This window comes from Gavialis gangeticus, unplaced genomic scaffold (assembly GCF_001723915.1).
Source record: "Gavialis gangeticus isolate Ggan-Ray unplaced genomic scaffold, GavGan_comp1, whole genome shotgun sequence".
In the NCBI taxonomy this organism is placed as follows: Eukaryota; Metazoa; Chordata; order Crocodylia; family Gavialidae; genus Gavialis; species Gavialis gangeticus.
In genome coordinates, this window is record NW_017729024.1 from 134,167,369 (window position 1) to 134,186,041 (window position 18,673).

General features: G+C 40.0%; 1 protein-coding gene across 1 annotated transcript in view; it reads right to left on the reverse strand.

Moving 5' to 3' along the window:
* The window catches only part of MAST4 (microtubule associated serine/threonine kinase family member 4), a 181,821-nt gene that overhangs the window by 27,349 nt on the left and 135,799 nt on the right, over positions 1 to 18,673 (reverse strand). Inside the window, exons 12-16 of the mRNA XM_019517765.1 lie at positions 9,786 to 9,994; positions 8,554 to 8,692; positions 7,434 to 7,566; positions 6,319 to 6,484; positions 2,859 to 2,960 (exon numbers count right to left, since the gene is read on the reverse strand). Of these exons, the coding sequence (XP_019373310.1) occupies positions 2,859 to 2,960; positions 6,319 to 6,484; positions 7,434 to 7,566; positions 8,554 to 8,692; positions 9,786 to 9,994 (749 nt within the window). The remainder of the gene's footprint in view (positions 1 to 2,858; positions 2,961 to 6,318; positions 6,485 to 7,433; positions 7,567 to 8,553; positions 8,693 to 9,785; positions 9,995 to 18,673) is intronic.

The following is an 18,673-nucleotide window of genomic DNA, read 5'->3' on the forward strand; positions in this document are numbered from 1 at the left end:
GCACACAGTATTGTTTGCCAAGATGTACATCTCTACTACACATATCTTGCAACAAATAGAGGATATTTTAACTTCAGAATTCCTTTGGTCTAATATGGTTAACTATTAAGAAGTCTTTTTTGGAATTTATAGAACAACACCACACAATTCCACTAGACTTTCAGTATAAGTGAGCTTCCTATGAATTACTCTCTACTTAGCATGGATTTCAAATAAAATTAATCTATTTCTGATTTAGGAACAGCCATACAACTCGCTTTGCAATATTGGGAAAGGACAGAAATTCCAAAGTAATGTACTGAGAAACAAGGATTATTTTGAATAACAAATGGATCAGTAAAACATGCAACTTTTTTATAACCTTTTTCATTTTTATCTCTCAAAATTACTTTGTAAAAAGTCACAACCCCATTATATTCATTTTAATACTTGCTAACCCCCCCCCCCACACACACATAATGCCTGTTTAAAAACTGGGATTTGGGAAAGAAATGGAAACAATAAGATAATTTCAGGACTGACTGTCTTGGTTGTGAAGAAAGGAGGTCAAAGAATGTTAAGTAAGAGATGGATTGACTCATTTCTATCGCAAAAATTTACCTCCAACGAATATCATGAAAAATTTACAAAAGCATATCCCTACCTGTATCCCTGAAATAAAGCCCAAAACAGGTCTAACTCTATGAAACCCGCTCATAAGAAGAGAGGCAATCAGATGTGAAGTTCCCAACTTAGATCATTTTGTGTCATGTTTTAACATTATTGAGAGGCATTTCTTATATTTTCTCTCATTTTCCATCTTCTGTGGAAAGGTTTTAGATTATCTATTCATTTCCTTCCACCTTGACTAAGCCCTTCCAGTCTCTTGGGTAAATGTGCAATTACATATTTTCATGGAACATTATTCAGCAGCTAAACATGTATTAAATGCATAGGGCTAGCATTTGAAATGTGTGTCAAAGCCAGGTGATAAACTGCAGCCTTTCCCAGGACTCCTGTGGGACCCATCATATTGCAGCCACTGTTTTTGTGAGCTGCTTTTGACATGCAAAAGCTTAGGTTTAGTTTTTAAATATCCCCCTGTGCTTCACAAGCAGTTGCAGGATTCCCCTCTTCAGATTGTCAAGTCTTAAGAGACCAAGAATAGTTGAAGAAATAAACCAGTAAATAAATTGAGCAGATGTTACACGTGGAGGCACTGACCATTATAGCATTTATGTCTAATTCAAGCCAATTCACTACTCAACGAGGCACAGAATTACCAGTGACTGTCTCTCTCTTTCATGGAATAGTGACTTGGCCATAAACACTATACTCATTGTGAAGAAGGATTGTGCAATGAAATGACAGTATCTGAAATAAGGACATTAAAAGGAATAGAGTGCAATGCTAATTCTGACTTTTCAGACTCTTACTTAGAGGAATGCTCTTTGTATGGGACGGTCCACAGCTATGCTGTCCCAGGAGGAAGCATATGGAGGAACTAAGAGTCATAATTCCTTTGCTGCTCCAACTTTGCTCATTGGGGATGTAGTATAAGCACAGGATGGCAGCAATCCTCAGTACATCACACCGCTTGCTAGCAGCTGCACCAGAGGCGGGGAGCAGAGGAGGCACACAAGATTTCAACTTTGGCCCACACAGCCACCCACCTATTTGCAGAGTGATAGGAATGGAGCCTCTATTCTTATTTGTACTTTAACTCCCCCCATAGCAGGACCCAAGATCGGAGAAGCTCTAATGTGGACACAAAAGAACCAGGATTTGGGCCATGTTCTTAACCCCCTGCATGGTTGTGTTAGGACCAGTCTCAATATAGCCCTCAGTATTAGATTTAAAAATTCCCTCTATAAAAATGCATAACAACAATGGGCAAAGAGACGCATCCTCTACTATAATCACGGGGCTACTTTGTATCATGATAACCAGTACCATCACATTATTCACTTGTGTTCCCAAGGCTATCTCCAGTCATCTATTGTTCTGATCTTATACTCAGACTGCAAGCTGTATGGGGGCAGGAGCTGTTTGTTCATTTGTATGACGCCTAACAAAACAGGTCCTGGCCTGTAACTGGGGCTAACTGACACATGCTATGACACTACAAATACTAAAACAATGGTATTCTCCACTCCTGCCTGTCACTCAAAGTCTGCATTTAATGTCATGTGCCAACTTCTTTACTTAGAATGAGTTGAGAGTAGTGCTGAGGAGAGCTAGAAAGCCCACAGAGCAAAAGCAAGCAGCTTCTCTTGGCACTGTTCTCCATTTATTTCCTTTAACCTTGTGTGCTTTCTATTTCATTCTTTTTCATTCAAGGGCAATAGCACTGAACGAAAGTGATAAGAGAAATCATAATCCAACCTCAGGCAGTCTTTTGTGAGTAATTAGTTCAAGTACTAGCTAATCACCCTCCAGTCTGAAGAAGCTAATTTGCCAGGGCACAGAATTGATGTCAGGAAGTGGTTATTTTGATTTACCTCACTCAACTTCCACATTTAAGTTATTTAACAGTCCTTTGTTTCTGTGTGGGTAACAGTTCCTGGCACTAGACACTCTGCCTTCAAGAGAAACTTCTGTTTTATTTATTGAGACAAGATAAGGGGAGACAATGCAAGCTTCATGAGAATAGTGCAGGATGACAAAAACCACATTGTTAAAATGTCACCCTACTGTACTGCTGCTCTGAATCAGCAAAAAAGCAAACCAAACCAGCAAAATGCACTCTTACTATAATGAGTTGACAGATGTTTCTTGGGCAAAGCAAAACAAACAAAAAAAGCAAACAAAAACCTCATCACGTTCAATGCAGAAGCTATTTCTAGCATATTAGCAAAATTAAAAACATTGCCCCAGACCTGTTCCCAATCTCTCCAGAGGATTTTGCCTGAGCAGTAGAGTAATCAGATCCTGAGCATCTGGAGGAGGTGCTTCATCCTTTTCAGGCCAGTTGATCTCGTCTAGCAGAAAAGAAAGTCATTTGTATTATTTATTTTTGTCCAGTACCACCAAAGGACACTGTTTATTCGTGGTACAGCACCTTTCCAGTCGTATTACACAGAACAGTAGTTAAGCTGTATTTTATTTGTAACAAAAAAAACCTTTTGACTCAAATGCAATACAACCCTCTTCTAAACTAAACCATACAATAATCATGATGTTTATCTGTGATGTAGCAAGGCTTACCCCCAAACAGCGCTTCATAGCAAGAAGCAGTACTGCTTTAGTCCTGGCTGGTGTTTACAGAACACTACGGCTGAAGCACACACTATGCACTGTTTCTTTCCCTCTGAACAATCATTATGCTTTAAATCCTAGTTCTGTTCCTTGGGAACTACTGATAAGACGGATACAATTGGCCTGATCCTGCAGCCATTGCTCACATCTGTAATCCTTTACTAATGCCCTAAGAGCTTCACTGAAGTCATTACTCACATGACTGAGGTCTGTAGGATTCAACACTAGATTTGACAAGATACAAGCCAATGTAGTTGTTTTTCTAGGTCTTTTTCATTAAAAATACCCTATCAATTTATTGCCACTAACCTACCTATTACAAAAGCCATGTCCACACCCTGGTTAGTTAGACCTAAACTTTGCAGTTGTGCTCTTGGATTCCATAAAAGACAGCCTGGAAATACTGCTAAAACTTCATTTAAATTACATAATGGAAATCTGCAAAATGCTTCCGTAGGAAAAGGAGCACTACAATAAGCAAAGTAAATTATAGGTACATAGAGACGAAACAATTATACCGACTTAAAAGGGTTGGGGGGGGGGACTTAGGGCATTTATACACATACGATTTCATGCTGCAATGTGTCGGAGATCTGGCACATTGGAGCAGACTTGATTAATGGAGTCTGCTTTGCATGTGAGCTGACACTCACCGCACTGTGTCACTTTCAGTTGTATAAGCAGCAAAATGCATGTCAGCATTGTGAAAATGGTGGCAGCATGCTTTTGAACTAAAACTCGTTTGATGCATTTTAGTTCAAAAGCAGACTGCCACCATTTTCTGTGCACTGACGCACATTTTGCCACTTATACAACTACATGTGTTGTGTGAGTGTCAAGTCACCACTTTTTAATTCAGGTAATTTGTTCAGTCTGTCCATATCATATGATGTTTATGTCTGTATGATGTAGAATGAATGCTGCACCTCCATAACTGGTACCTCATCGCTTATTTTATAAACACACTGAACAAGTTCTCTGGGAGAAGCTAGAGGGCAAGAGATAATTGGGACTTCAAGCACCTGAGGACTTATGGGAAGCAGTTTGGGACCATATGTAAACTGTATTATTTACTTTTTTCAATTAAACTTAGGTGTGATAGTCCTTCAGCTTTCCCACAATGGGACTGTAGCCATAACAGTGTCAATGGGAGTTTTGCCATTAATTCCAATGTGATTGAGATTTCATCCACAGAAAAAAGATCATAAATCTCTCTCAGGGATCATGAATGACTGGTGCCTCCCAAGACTGGTGGAGTAACATTTGTAGTTGGCAGTGAGCAGGCACTGCCCACAGATGCCAGTGGTGATGGCGGTGGAAGGGGTGGCAAGCAGCAAGTGGGGAGGAGGTGGTAAGGGCAAGTGGTGACCGCCCTCAAAAGCCAGCAACACCTTTGGTGGCAGCCAATCTCAGGGGGGGCATGTGCCCCCATTACACTTTACCTATGTCAGGGATTTGAGTCTATAACAATTCCCATGACAGCTGAAAACCAGAGGAACCGTGCATTTCAGGACCTCTCTTTGCCATAACAATTATTTTCTTTTAAGTATTACCAGTAAAAATGACTGCAGTAAATTAATTACAATGAAAAAGAAAAGAAAAAAACAACAGGGAATGTCAAAATCAAGTTAAAAGAACAAACAAAAATCACAACAGTGTGGAAAATGTGACCAAACTTACACATACTCCTGTAAGTAATCAATGCAAAGACCTAGGGAGTACTTATATGCCTAAAGTTATTCATGTGCATCTGCTGGATCAGTGAATACATTTTAACATGTGGCAATTTAAATTTAAAAAAAAATAAGGTAATGTGGAAAATAACATTGCCAAAGTGCATATTTTTAAATTTGGTCATTAATATTAGCTGAAATTTGTGGCAAAATAGTCTGCCTAAAGAGGCATACATATACACCCATATACACATGCGTGTCTGGAAATGCAATAAAAACATGAGTTATTTCCATGTTTGTTTGCCTGCAGCTTCTAATGCAGTTTAAAATAAAACATGAATATGCATTGCAGCCATAAGGCATCAAGAATAAAGCTAGCATTTGCTGATTGTGTTAATTAAACAGTTGATTCACCTTGCCACTCAGGCCTTGGTGTATCACATCAGAAAACAGCATGGTTCTAAATCCATAAACAGCTAGGATATTGTATAAAGAGGTCACATACTGCAGGCAACCCACAGATCCACTTCATTAAAGTTTACAAACATGTCTGGCTTAAAAAGTCAAAGATAGTGAACTCCAATATGATGCTAAAACATTGCCTCACAAGACAAATGTGATTTCCCTCCCATTTTAGATGGTGGTTTTTCTAAGCATAATGTAAAATGGACTGGGGAACATTCAGTAACAGAGGTGTCATTCTGGTAAACTTTTGGCATAAACAGTGGTCATCTACTTCTATGCATCTGGGAAATTTATGGAAACAGCAGGTAGGATAGTAAGAGATTCTGTTTAATTATCATTTAGTTTTGCCACTAGCTGCATAACAATACTTAGGGTCAGCTTGCAGGTTAAGATCTAAAGGTTATTGAATTTTAAATGAAAGAAGAACAGCTGTTACAGAAATAACAGTATCCTATAACAACCACCAAAGAAATCATTAACAATCTGTGAATTGAATTTGTTTCCTTCTCTTTTCCATTATTTATTATTCGGGAGACATTTGTTTTAGGGTTTACTACATTTTTGTTAATTTCTTCATTGTGCCACTAGGCATTTTCTCATTTACGCAAATGAATTCCACATTAACCTTTTCTTCTCTGGTACAATTCTTTATTAGATACTGGAAAAGACCATCTCATAGTCAATTAGACTGTCGAACCATTAATAATTCTTGTCTTTCTACCTACACTATTATAACATTTTAAATACACTAATAATTTTATAAACAAATTCAGTTTTAAATCCAAATTCTGTTCCTTTCATTTGGATGATATACCCTATATCACTGTGATTTTTTATTATTAGTTTTGACAGAAACTAATTTAAAATGCTAGCTTAGTGGGAAATTCTTAAATATTTTTTTCAACATTAAATGAATTGTTTCAACAGGCTGCATGATATTTACCACTGATTACTTGTCCAAATAGCTCTTCCGGTGTATCTCCAAAGAATGGCACACACCCAACAAGAAATTCATAAAGAATGATTCCCATGGCCCACCAGTCCACAGGTTTGCCATAACCCTGCCTTAGTATCACTTCTGGCGCTATATATTCTGGTGTGCCACAGACCTAGAAATGAGAAAAAATATTTATAACAAAGTCTAATACTACTAGCCATTGAGTTTAAATTTCCCATTAATTCTCTGCATTTAACAGTACCTTATAAAACCATAAAGAAACGTAAATTTTGAGCAAATGAAGCTGTGATGGCCCAAGAAATATGTGAAGGGGAAGAATTTTTGTGGGTCCTAACTTTTATTGGACCAACTTCATGGTTTGGATAAACTTAGGTAAGTTTTAGGGCATCACACTACCCTTTCTCATGTCTTAATTTTTTGCCTTAAATTTTGTGGAATGGTTTACATTGTTCAGCTTGTAATTCATCTGATGTTTTCTAATGCTGTAGAGAGCAAAACCATTCAAATGTAGGTATGAGAAATGTATTTTACAGAAAATACTTTTATAAAGGTAGATTTGTCTGTAAACCCAAGAGTTAATTATACGAATTATTTTGTTTACTCTACATCTATCTCTATTTTTACATAAAAATTGTGATGGTTTTACCTTAAGTAACTTTTACAGTGAACAGATTATGGGCAAATGGTAATGAGGCATGCTTAAAGGGAAATGGGCCATAGCTGAGATTTTAGCACCCGCGATTGTACAATGCATCATGAGTTCTGCAAGTACTCTGCTGAGACTCCTGAATTCCTTATAAAAACAGTTCTCCATTTGTCTCTCTCGCATCCTCACTTGCACACAATTAGATCGTTCATCTTATTAATAGACCATAATGTGTGTGTGTGTGTTGGGAGGGGGGAGCAGGGGACTTGGAATGATCTGTACCACATCAATAAAAGATTATTCTTAAACAGATATCTGAAAGACCATTGCAGAAATAATAATGGCTTAATGTAATATTATGTTATATCCCATTGGTAAATATGTATTTATGTAATCTTTTAATGTAACAGTAAAAAAAAAAGAAAAAAAAAAGAAAAGGAAAAAAGTACCTTACCTGTTTGTCAAGAAACTCTCTAGCATCCTTCTCAATGTGTCCCTCATAAAGATTGGTAGTCAGGCTCATTAGCCCTACCTTAGAAAGCCCAAAGTCTGTAAGCTTTATATGTCCCATGGATGTTACCAATAAACTGTAAATTAGAAGGACACTAAGTTACTAATGACATGATTTAATTCAACATTGCATTTATATTTATTACAGTCACAACACTATAATAGTATTGCAAAACTATACAAAACAAAAAATGGACTAACTATACATGCAGCCTGTGGAGCTGTCAAATACTGATACATAAATAATAATTATTGGATTTATACAAACTGCTTATCCCTCCTAGTACATTTAACTTCTTTTAAAATATCCTAAGAGGAAAAATTATAAGGCTGCAAAGAAGAATGATGTAGCATGTTTTGGACAATAGCAAGCACTCTGGAATACGTTAAAATAGATTCTGATTAAAAAATGAAAACAAGATAGGTGAGAGCATTTTCTATCTTGAACTGTGTCACTTACTTTAAGAGGGGAAGAATAAAAAAGATAGACAACTGATGCTACACTAGTAATGGGCAAACTACCAGGTGGGTATTTTGATTCAAACACATATGGAATTCATATGCATTTCTGAAAAGGTGACAAGGAAAACTTTAGTAGAAGAAACAGCAGGTACAGTCTTTATTTCAGCCACCTGTGGTAATGTAATTCATGCTTACAGAAGGCATGAAGTATTACATTCCCCAAACACTGCCAGAATATGACAGAAGGGAGAGATTTCCCATTTAACATTGACCTCATATTTTTCATGTTTTGCATTGCAGAGAGACCTTGCTCTCATTGACCAGATCTTATTATCTTTCACTTCAGCCTCCAGAAATACATATATTACTCCTAAGCTTTTTTTACAGCCTCTTGCAACTGAAAGGATAGTTAAGAAACATTCTTTAAAATTATAGATATAAAAACTCCTACTCAAGAGCAAACTTATATAAAAATTCTGAATATATTTGACAACACTCACAATAAAAAAAATCAATTTCCTAAAAAGCAAATTACATTGTTCATATTTTCTCTGGCTACTTTTCATACAAAATGTCCTTGTGGTTATATTTTATGTACATACTTGTCTGGTTTCAAATCCCTGTGTACAATCCCATAATTATGGAGATACTCCAAGGCTAAAACAGTTTCTGCAAAGTACATCCTTGCCATGTCTACAGGTAAAGGACCCATATTCTTCATCAAGGTAGCACAGTCTCCACCTGCATAAACATAACACATATTCCAGACAGTATTTTAAGGTATGCGGAAATAAGAAAACATGCTGCAAATGTAGGCATGTGTTGATTTCTAGGAATTAATGCTTCTCTGCAAGGAGAGCAAACATTTACTCTATACCATCAAACCAGTTGTGTGCTCAAACACGTATTTTTGCTTTTGCACAGCTACTTCCTGAACCATTTCATTTTAAGTTCACTATGTAAAATATTCTTTTATAAGCTGGTATGGGTTTTGTTTTATTTTGTTCTTTTTTCCTGAAAGAACAGACATGAGAAACTAGTGTTGAGCAAGAATAAAGATATGACATGAAACTATCCTATATGCTGAATATGTTCTCAAGCTTGTTTTTTTCCTGCTTATTTTTGGTTTGCTAACTTAATGCTATTATGATTTTTTTCTATCAATTTAGGTAACTATGTGACCCCCATTCACCCTGGTATATCTGATTGCCACTGACTCTATCTGATAGGTTTATCCTTATGACAGCTCTCTGATACAGGTATGTATCATTATATCTATCCCACAGATGGGATGGGACAGAGATTAATTATAAACACAATGGATGTCTGTGGTGGAGACTAACATGAATCCGGGTATCTTCGATTTGTTTCTCCCTATTGCTCTACATACTGAAGAGGTTCCTTCTACTGTGTGTAAGAGGCTCTTAAAAGGTATCTTTTTGAAATTTTAAGCTCATTACTGCAAATCATTTCCAGATACAGCCAAACCAATTAGCAAAAATTTCAAGCAAACAAAATTTCATAACTTTGTCATAATTTGCAGCCCTGTTTCCGATGCTAGGACATTTATGACTACAAACCATAACTAACTTATTCAAAGAACATTTATTTCCCTTTATAGTTGTAGTATGAGCTTTTTACAGGCAATCACTACGAGATAATGACTGGGAATGAAGCCATCTCATTGCTGGATTTAGATCCTAAGTGTATATTGCCAGCATGCAGAGTACACACAGAGGGGCCTTTTGTAATGTAAATACTGTGGGGGTTGATTTTTCTTTCTTGATGCTTAAAAACCCTCTTCTTCCCCCTGTAAAGAGAACAAACATTCTACCTTCCACATACTCCATGACCATACATAAATGGCGTCTAGTTTCAAAAGAGCAGTACATGCTGACGACAAATGGATTTTCTGCAAATGTCAGAATATCACGCTCAACAAAGGCCTGCTGAATCTGGTTTCGGAGAATGAGATTCTGTTTGTTAATCTTCTTCATGGCAAATCTCTGTCTGGTTTCTTTATGCCGCACAAAATAAACCGCACTGAAAGGGTCAAAACAACAGGAGTTAAAAAAAAGAGAGTTGGTGAACAGAAGTACATTATACTAAATATATAAAAAGAACATTATTGACAAATCTTTCTATTTTAGTATGTATCCAATATTCTGTATTGTTTCATACCTAAGATGAAGATTCAATTAAAGCATTTACCACATATCTTTAAAGAAAAAATCAAAACCAACATCCTAAACAAACAGAGCAAAAGCTCCCAGCTCAAATAGATACTGGGTGTTTACATTAACAGACTTGTGTCGAAAAATAGTTGTGGTACAACACAATAATTCTGACAAATGCCTGTTCTTGAAGTATATGTCATAGTTATGACTCAGGCTCCATTTCAAAGGATTTTTTTGATAAGTCATGGGCCTTTCATGAGGGTTTCATATGTGAAATGCACAAGCAAGTAAAAAATGTTGACTGGGAAGCTACCTCTTTTGAGAGTTGTGAAATGCCCCACCTGCTATCACTGTTTCTCCCCAATATCAGCATTTACTACTATGAGGCCATATCAACAAAGGTGATTCTATGAAAAGAGATTATTGCGGTAACTGCCTGAGATGGGCAGAAATTCCATTGTGGCAATGATAGGGCTTCCTGTAATCTGCATTGGGAGTTGCAGGCTAGAAGCACAGCTAAAGGAAAACATCAGCTGGAAAAACTCCATTGCTTTCAGGGTTTGATAAAAGGGATCGCACATTCTAGTGCTAATCCCTGCCATGGAGCATTGACATAGGACATAGTTTGTAAATTTCCTAAAAAGCCAGGGAGGCCCACAAGAGAGCAAACAATTGCATAACAAAAATTGAAAGAGTCTGCATTGTGCTTCACTTCTTCTGGACACAGTTTCCTGATGAGAGAGTTCTCTTATTGATTTGAATGTTTTTCATTAATCCATTCAATTGTCTCCCCAGGTACTGTTGCCATTTCAGGGCCGGGCAAGTGAAAGACATTACTTCATAAGGAAACTAAGAGAAAAACACCTTGGGCAAAAACACAAGTCAATCCACACCCTTTGTGCATCTTACAAAGTCTTACTCCCTGTATGCCTCACCCATAATGAATTCAAGAACCGAGTTATTCAGCTTTCCAGTCCATTCTCCTCCCTGCTCCCTTCTTACTTTTCTTCCTCAATCTGTTCCCACCCCTCCCCGATATTTACATTTTTCTCTAACCCCCACATTCCCTTTGGTTCTCAAAGGGGTCTCAACCTTTCCCTTTCTTCAGAACACCCTTGTTCTTCCTCTCCCCTTGGTTTTGCCTCCAATTCCTTCCCTAATATCAGCTTCTCTGCTCATGTGAATGCAGCCTTCAAGTCCAGTAAGTATGAGGACTTTGTTATTTTCCCCTGCCTCCCCCCCCCACACTCATTTTGTAGTTTCAACAACTATTGTATCTTTTTATTTTAGCTCTTTCTTTCTGGTGAGTCTTGCTTGTCAGTGGTCATCATAGTGATATCTTTTTAAATATTATCTTATACTCCATCTTTGCTTCAACCCCGCAGAGTATTAAAAGATAATATTTAAAAAGATATCACCAGACCCACCAGAAAGAAAGAGCTAAAATAAAAAGATACAATACCTGTTGAAACCACAAAATGAGTGTGTGTGTGTTGGGGGGAGGATGGGGAAAATAACAAAGTCCTCATATTTATTGGACTTGAAGGCTGCATTCACATGAGCGTATGTGGCACTGCAGACATATTTGCAGTGCCACATACTGCACATTGTCTTTATTCTGGAAACCTTAAGTATTAAAGGAGGAGTTGAATAGTGAATGATACCAGGGGTTTATTTTCTTTGTCAGGCAAATGGAGATATAAAGTACTTTATACAAATGGAGGATGTGTGATTTTATATTATTTTGTGCTATTAGTTCTTGTGCCTGTGATGTCACTTGAACTTCACAACCATTTTCTGAAGAACTGTTTGTTTTCTGACTTGTGATGAAAAACTTGGAATAAAAAAGTACAGTCCAGAGACCCAAGGTGCACAACCCAGCATGTCTAAGTGCTGCTTGAATACTGAATTAGATATTCATCATCATAATGGCTTCTTTGGAGGGTTACATAAATTTGACCCTGCTGTTGCCTATAATGATATCTACAAAGCTTGCAAAAGACAACCTTTGTAGTAAGTTTCTGTTTTAATACCCTCTAGTTTATTTCTTTCATCCTGAGTTGTTCCCCAGGATATCCAGGGGTTAAAAAAAAAACAACCTGCAGAAAAAAAAAGGGAGTGGCGCATATGGGGGCAGCATGCGCTGCTCAAAAGTGGAGCTGGGCGAGCTGGAGCCATGCTCCAGATGCCAGCCAGGCTCCATGTGGCACAATCGCCACTGCTGCAGCCCCAGAAGGCCCCCAGAAACCCAGATAAGGCTGCTGGGGCCAGCCCAGTGTGCCGCCACTACCTGGCCCCAGGGAACCAAGCGTCCATGCACATATGGACATGGTCTAAGGGTACATATTTTTTCCGTTCCGTTTGTCCCCTGGCATGCTCCTGCACATCAGCTCCAATGCGCAGCAAATAGACCCAGATGGGGTAAGGGGGGCTGGGGCCAGCACAACTGCTGGGGGCCTCCCAGGGCAGCAGCAGTGCTGAGCCAGTCGCTTTGGCCTGGCTGGCAGCCATAACATGACTGGCCAGCCAGGCTCCAGTTTTCTGTGGCACATGCTGCTGCCGCATGCAGCACAGCTAACTTTTCAGTAGTGGTTCTTTTTGATACTGAGATCTCCCAACGTTAAGAAAAGATGCTGCACTGCAAAGTAGCAGCATGGAGAACCGGTGCATGTGCACACTTGTGGAGACATGCCCTAAGAAGGAAGACTTGTGTAATATACTTTGACGGTGATACTTAATTATAAACTGAACTTACTGCAACTTTGTTGTAAGACTGGAACAATCAGAGTATTTTCTCTTGGCACATCTCAACTTTCTAGAGCAGGCCTCTCCCTCTCCCCCCAGCTTTGGATCACAAATTCAATGTTATGCAGTCAAAAACAAAAACAAACAAAAACTATATCGAGCAATACAGAAGTATTGTATGCAAGATGCAAATATGTCACTCCGTTTCTTGGTCGTTCACACTTCACCATAGCATTTTATGAACTTCTGAGCTCTGCCTTTTAAGATGCTTTTTAAGAGAAAACGGAGAGGGATCCAGAGGTGAGCAAGAAGTGATGAAGGGCTGTAATTGAAGGTGTATAATGAAAGGCTAAGAGAACTAGGTAGGTTTTTCATGGATACAAGGAGATTAAGAAGGGATATGATAACAGTTTTCAAATATTTGAACAGCTGAGATAAAGAAGAAGGAAAACAACTACTCTCCCTTGACACAAAAGGTAGGATATAAAGCAATGGCTTATACTGCAACAGAAGAGAGCACGATTAAATCTCAGAAAAACAACTTCCCTTCTTTCTGGACAGTGGGACAATGGAACAAACTGTCCAGGAAAATTGTGGAACTTCCTTCACTTGAAGTTTTCAAGAAAAGGATGGAAAAACATTTGTCAGGGATGGTTTGGAACAGCACATTCTGCATTTGCATAGGGAGTGGTATTAAATGACTCTTGAGGTGCCTACCAACTCTATAATTCTATAAAAAAAACTCTTCTGATCTCTGATCTGCCTCAAACCCTTTTCTTGCATTTGGCTTGGGCTGCCTAGTAATTTACAAAATACAGGTGAATTCCTTCTTCACTGCTTCTTGATGCACAGGATTTGGTCATCATGCCTCATCTTCCTATCCCTTTGTTCCTAGGTTTTGTTTTTTTTTATTCATTCACTTAGTCTTGAGAACGGCTTAGCTGGACTTTTGGATGGAATCAAAATAAACAGCTCCTGGTAGTGGTCCAGGCTGGAATACAATATCTTTATTTTAAATGTGCTTCTAGGATTAACGCCAGAAAAGATCACCTGTAGAAAAAACAGCCCTGTGTTTTTTTAAAACATTTACATGGAGAGGTTGTCACTGTAGGAGGGTGAAGCTTTGGCATCTTCCAATTCTTCCTAAATTGTACAGTAACAGCCCATTTCAGGTCACAAATTCTAACCATCTTAAATGCAACTGGTAGTTCATTTTTGGTTTAGATACACATTTGGGTCCATAAGCTACTACTAGAAATACATGGCTTTGCACCTGAAGCAGCACTGTCCCTAACACACTGGCTAAAACAATGAATATGTGCAAAATGAATGACTGTTCAAACTTAGAAGGGGACATCACACAGAAGGGATAGACAGTGAAGTGAAAGGGAAGACCTAAATACTCCCCCCCTCCCTTTCCTGGTTGCTTTCTGTCCATCTGACTTTCTTGATGAAAGAACTGAACCTCTGTTTTGTATCTTTCCTTGTTTGCTATACTTTAAACAGGACAATGTATGAACTTCAGTGCTGTGAAAAAAGTCCCTGATGAACTCGCACAACAAACCAGAAAATCCATTAATTTTGGTAAATTCTTGTATTACCCTAGTTCCTTTTCTTTTAATAGTAAATAATGGCTTCATAGAAAGCTTCAGTCCAATGTTCTTCATAGGATATTAGTCTTCCTGGGTAGGTATCAGAGTTTTGTTTATAGCTACCATGCTACAATATGATTCTGTACGAGTCACAATTTTATTCAGTCTGACATCTCTAAACATTTTTGCATGTGTTGGTTAAAACTCTTGCTAAGGAACACAGTATCATCTAAAGTCGGATGCACATTTCACTCTTAATATCCTTCAAACTCTCCTTCGGCCAATGTTGGAAAGCCACTGAGACAGCATCTTCTGAATAGAACCTATTGTAGTCCTCTAATTTGTGAAATAGTGGATGTGTTTGTTATCTTTCTATCCGCTTTCCTGGGATGGATGTTAGAGACAGCTTTAAATTGATCTGCCTTCCTCTGCTGGACATCACTCAATTTTAGTAAATAAGCTTTAGCAACTATCTGATAATGTACTGGTGATACTCTTCACAACAATAAAACAAGCTCCCCTCTCAAGACAAGTCTCATCACTGACTTCAGTCTTCTAAATACTACCTTATTTTAGCTTCACTATTAATTACCCACTTCCCCAGTTCAGTTGTCATTGCCTGAAAAACTTGGCTAAGAGAGTTCTAACTTGGCTTGCAGTACATTGCTGCACATCCAGCAGTGTACATTGCTGCACATCCCTTTAACTGGATTTCTGCTCTGATCAGAAGCCTTTTACCACATGATGGGCGCATCCACACAAGGCACTTACTGTGCATTAGTGTAGTAACACTGCACAGTAGCATGGTGGTTAAAAACCATGCTAATAGCCTATTGCGCAGTGTTATTAGGCTAATGTGCAGTAAGCGTCGCAAAATAACCATGCACTGGTGCGACTGTGCAGTAACTAGTTACTGCACACTTAGTTAGTACTTTATTAAGCAAGCACTAAATTAAATGTGCCGCATCTAAAGGTGCAGTAACGAACATGTAGACTGACCCGCTGTCTCCTCAAAATCTACCACCACTGAAAGAGCATCTGTTTTTCCTTAAATGACCATGCAACTTCAAGTTCTGGCTTAGAGTCTATACTAGATCTTCTACAAACAACTCACTTTACAGCTGTTTTATAATTTGGTCAAAACTTGATGCGCAAGCCTACACCTTTGTCCTGATCCTCCAATTTGTCAAAGAAACGTAAACCGCACAGGGAAATTTGGGAACATTATGGGCTATGTTTAAAGCTATAATCTCTAAGAGCTACATGCTCCATTTTCAAGTATGGTTTCTTGAAAAGGGACCTGATGAATTTTGTATCGTTCTGAAATTGAGACCATGCCATCTCTGATGCAGGTGACCATCCAGACACTTGTGACTTGTATATCAAAGTGATATATTTACAGATGGTAATTTAAGCAGGGGTATTCCACCATCTTCCAGATGTGGACCTGAGTGATAAAGCTACACACTTGAAAATAGTAATGATTCTGGTTTCCTCCAGCTACCAAGTCCAGTGGTTCTCAACTGGGATGCCACGTAACCCCTCTCAGGGTTGCCAAAGCACAGATACCACGGCCACAGTCATGGAGGCCAGACAAAAAACTGCCCTATATCCAGGGCTGCCATGCATGTGCACTTCTCCTGCATTAGGGTTCTCTGATCAGCCTGAAGTAGGCAGGAGAGCTTGTTCCCTCATGCTTCAGCCCTTGTCTGTTTGACCCCCCCCCACCATCGCTCCCCCAGAAAAAGGCAAGCAGGACAGATCCGCCTGCCCTGCGTGCTTCTGTTTCCAGGAGATAATGTGCAGGGTTCGGCTGGAAAGGACTGGAGCATGGGCAAGGTCTCCTGCTTGCTTCAGGTTGATCGAAGAACCCTAATGCAGGAAGAGCGTGCATACGTGCCACAGCCCTTCCCAGGCTGCTATGCAGCAGGTATGCAGGGCAGTTTTACCTGGTAGCATCACCCAGTTGAGAAGCACTGAAATAAACTGAGCACAACAGTGGTGCTCAACCTGTGCTGGGTGTCACTCAGGATATTGCCATCAGCTAGTCTGTTAAGGATAGCCTCTTTGATAATCTTTTCCAAGACCTTCCCCAGAATAGAGGTCAGGCTGATGGGTCTGTAGTTTGCCGGATCTACTTTTCTCCCTTTCTTGAAGACAGGCATGACATTGGCTGTCTTCCAATCTTCAGGCACTTCACCAGAGCACCAGGAGTTCTCAAAGATCCATGCCAGGGGCTGAGCTATGGTGTCTGCCAGCTCTTTAAGTACCCTTGGGTGTAAATTGTAAGGGCTGGTTGACTTGAAAGTATCCAGCCTGTAAAGGTGTTCCTTCACGAGGCCAGCTTCGATGAAGGGCAAGGAATCTCCTTCAACTGGGCCTCCCTGACCCACAGTGGGCAAAAAACTGATGCAAAGTACCCATTTAACAAGTTTGCTTTTTCATGGGCATCAGCTGTCAGTTGTCCCATTTGGTTTAGCAAGGGTCTAATGTTGCCCTTGCTTTTCCTCAGGCTCCCCACATATCTAAAAAAATAACTTTTTATTGTCCTTGATATTTGTAGCTAGCTGGAGTTCCATCACAGCCTTGGCTTTCCTGGTTTGCTCTCTGCAAGTCCGAACCAGAGCAGAGTATGGTGGTGATTCCAGTCCTACATCCTTTGTAGGTCTTCATTTTAAGAAGCAGGAGGTCCACTAGTTCGCTGGAGAGCCAAGGAGGCTGCTGTTGCCTTTTGCTGCCTTTCCTCTGAGATGGGATAGACTTTGCTTGCGCATCCAGGATTGCTCCCTTGAGAAGCAACCACTCATCCTGAACTCCCCTCCCCTTTGGGTTGTGGCCCTTTAGTCCTCACTGACAAGCCTCCTTACCTCGTCAAAGTCAGCTTTCCTGAAGTCAAGGACTTCCGTATTGCTGACTGACTTGCCAGCTTTACGGGGGATAGTGAAGGTGATCAGCTCATGGTCACTGTCACCCAGCTTCCCTTCAATCATTAGGTTACTGATTAGGTCTTCCCCAGTTGCTAGTACCAGGTCGAGCAGCACTTTACCTCTTGTCGGCCAACAGACTTCCTGCGTCAGACAGAGGTCATCCATGCACAAGAGAAAGCTCTGTGCCTGCTCAGATTTGGCTGAGCAGTCCTCCCACGAGATGTCTGGGTAGTTATATTCTCCCATGACAACCATACACCAGGAGCACGCGGCCTCAGCCAATTCCCTGGCAAACTCCTGGTCAAGCTCTTGATCCTGGGTAGAGGGTCTGTAGTAGACTCCCACCATAGTATCCCCAGTGCTGTGTTCCCCACAGATTTTTAAGTCAAAGGATCTCAAGTCACCATGGGTGCCAATGTCAGCTTGCAGGGATGTGTAGCTTTCCTTGACAGAGAGAGCTATGCCGCAGCCCCTTTTGTCCACTCAATCCCTCCTGTACAAGTTATAGCCATCTATACCTGTGGCCCAGTCATGGGTGGAGTCCCACCAGGTCTCTGTTATCCCTATGACATCATAGTTATTTGTATTTAGCAGGAGGACAAGTTCCTCCTGTTTGTTCTCCAAGCTCCTGGCATTTGTGTATAAGCATGCAAGTGTCCCCTTGGGGGCCGTGAGGAAAGGAACTTGGTGGTGGGGGTCTGCTATAGATCACCACACCAAGAGGAAAAGCTAGACTTGGAATTCTTGAGGCAGCTCTCAGAGGCCGTACAGTCTGGGGATATGGTTGTCATGAGGGACCTAAACTACCCTGACATCTGCCGAGAGGAGCAGTCAGCCAAATCCAACCATTCACATAGGTTCTTAACCTATGTGCAGGACCTTTACCTAATGCAGGAGGTATACGGTCCCACTAGGGGGAATGCCTTACTGGACTTGGTGTTCGCGATGGGGGAGGACCTGGTAAAGGAGCTGCAGATTCGTGATCACCTTGGGGACAGTGACCACCAATCAATCAAATTCACCATATGGCACAGGGTGTGTAAGATAACTAGTAGGGTGGAAGTGCTGGACTTTAGGAAAGCCAACTTCAGTGTGCTTAGGAGTCTAGTCAATAATGCACTGCAGGAGAAGAGTATTGGCAAGATGGGAGTCCAGGAAGGGTAGTCATTCCTAAAGGAAGCAATCCTTCGGGCACAGAGGGAGATGATCCCAGTGCAAGGGAAAATGGGGAAAAAGGAGCCAAAAAACTTCCTTAGCTAAACATGGAAATCCAGGGGAGCA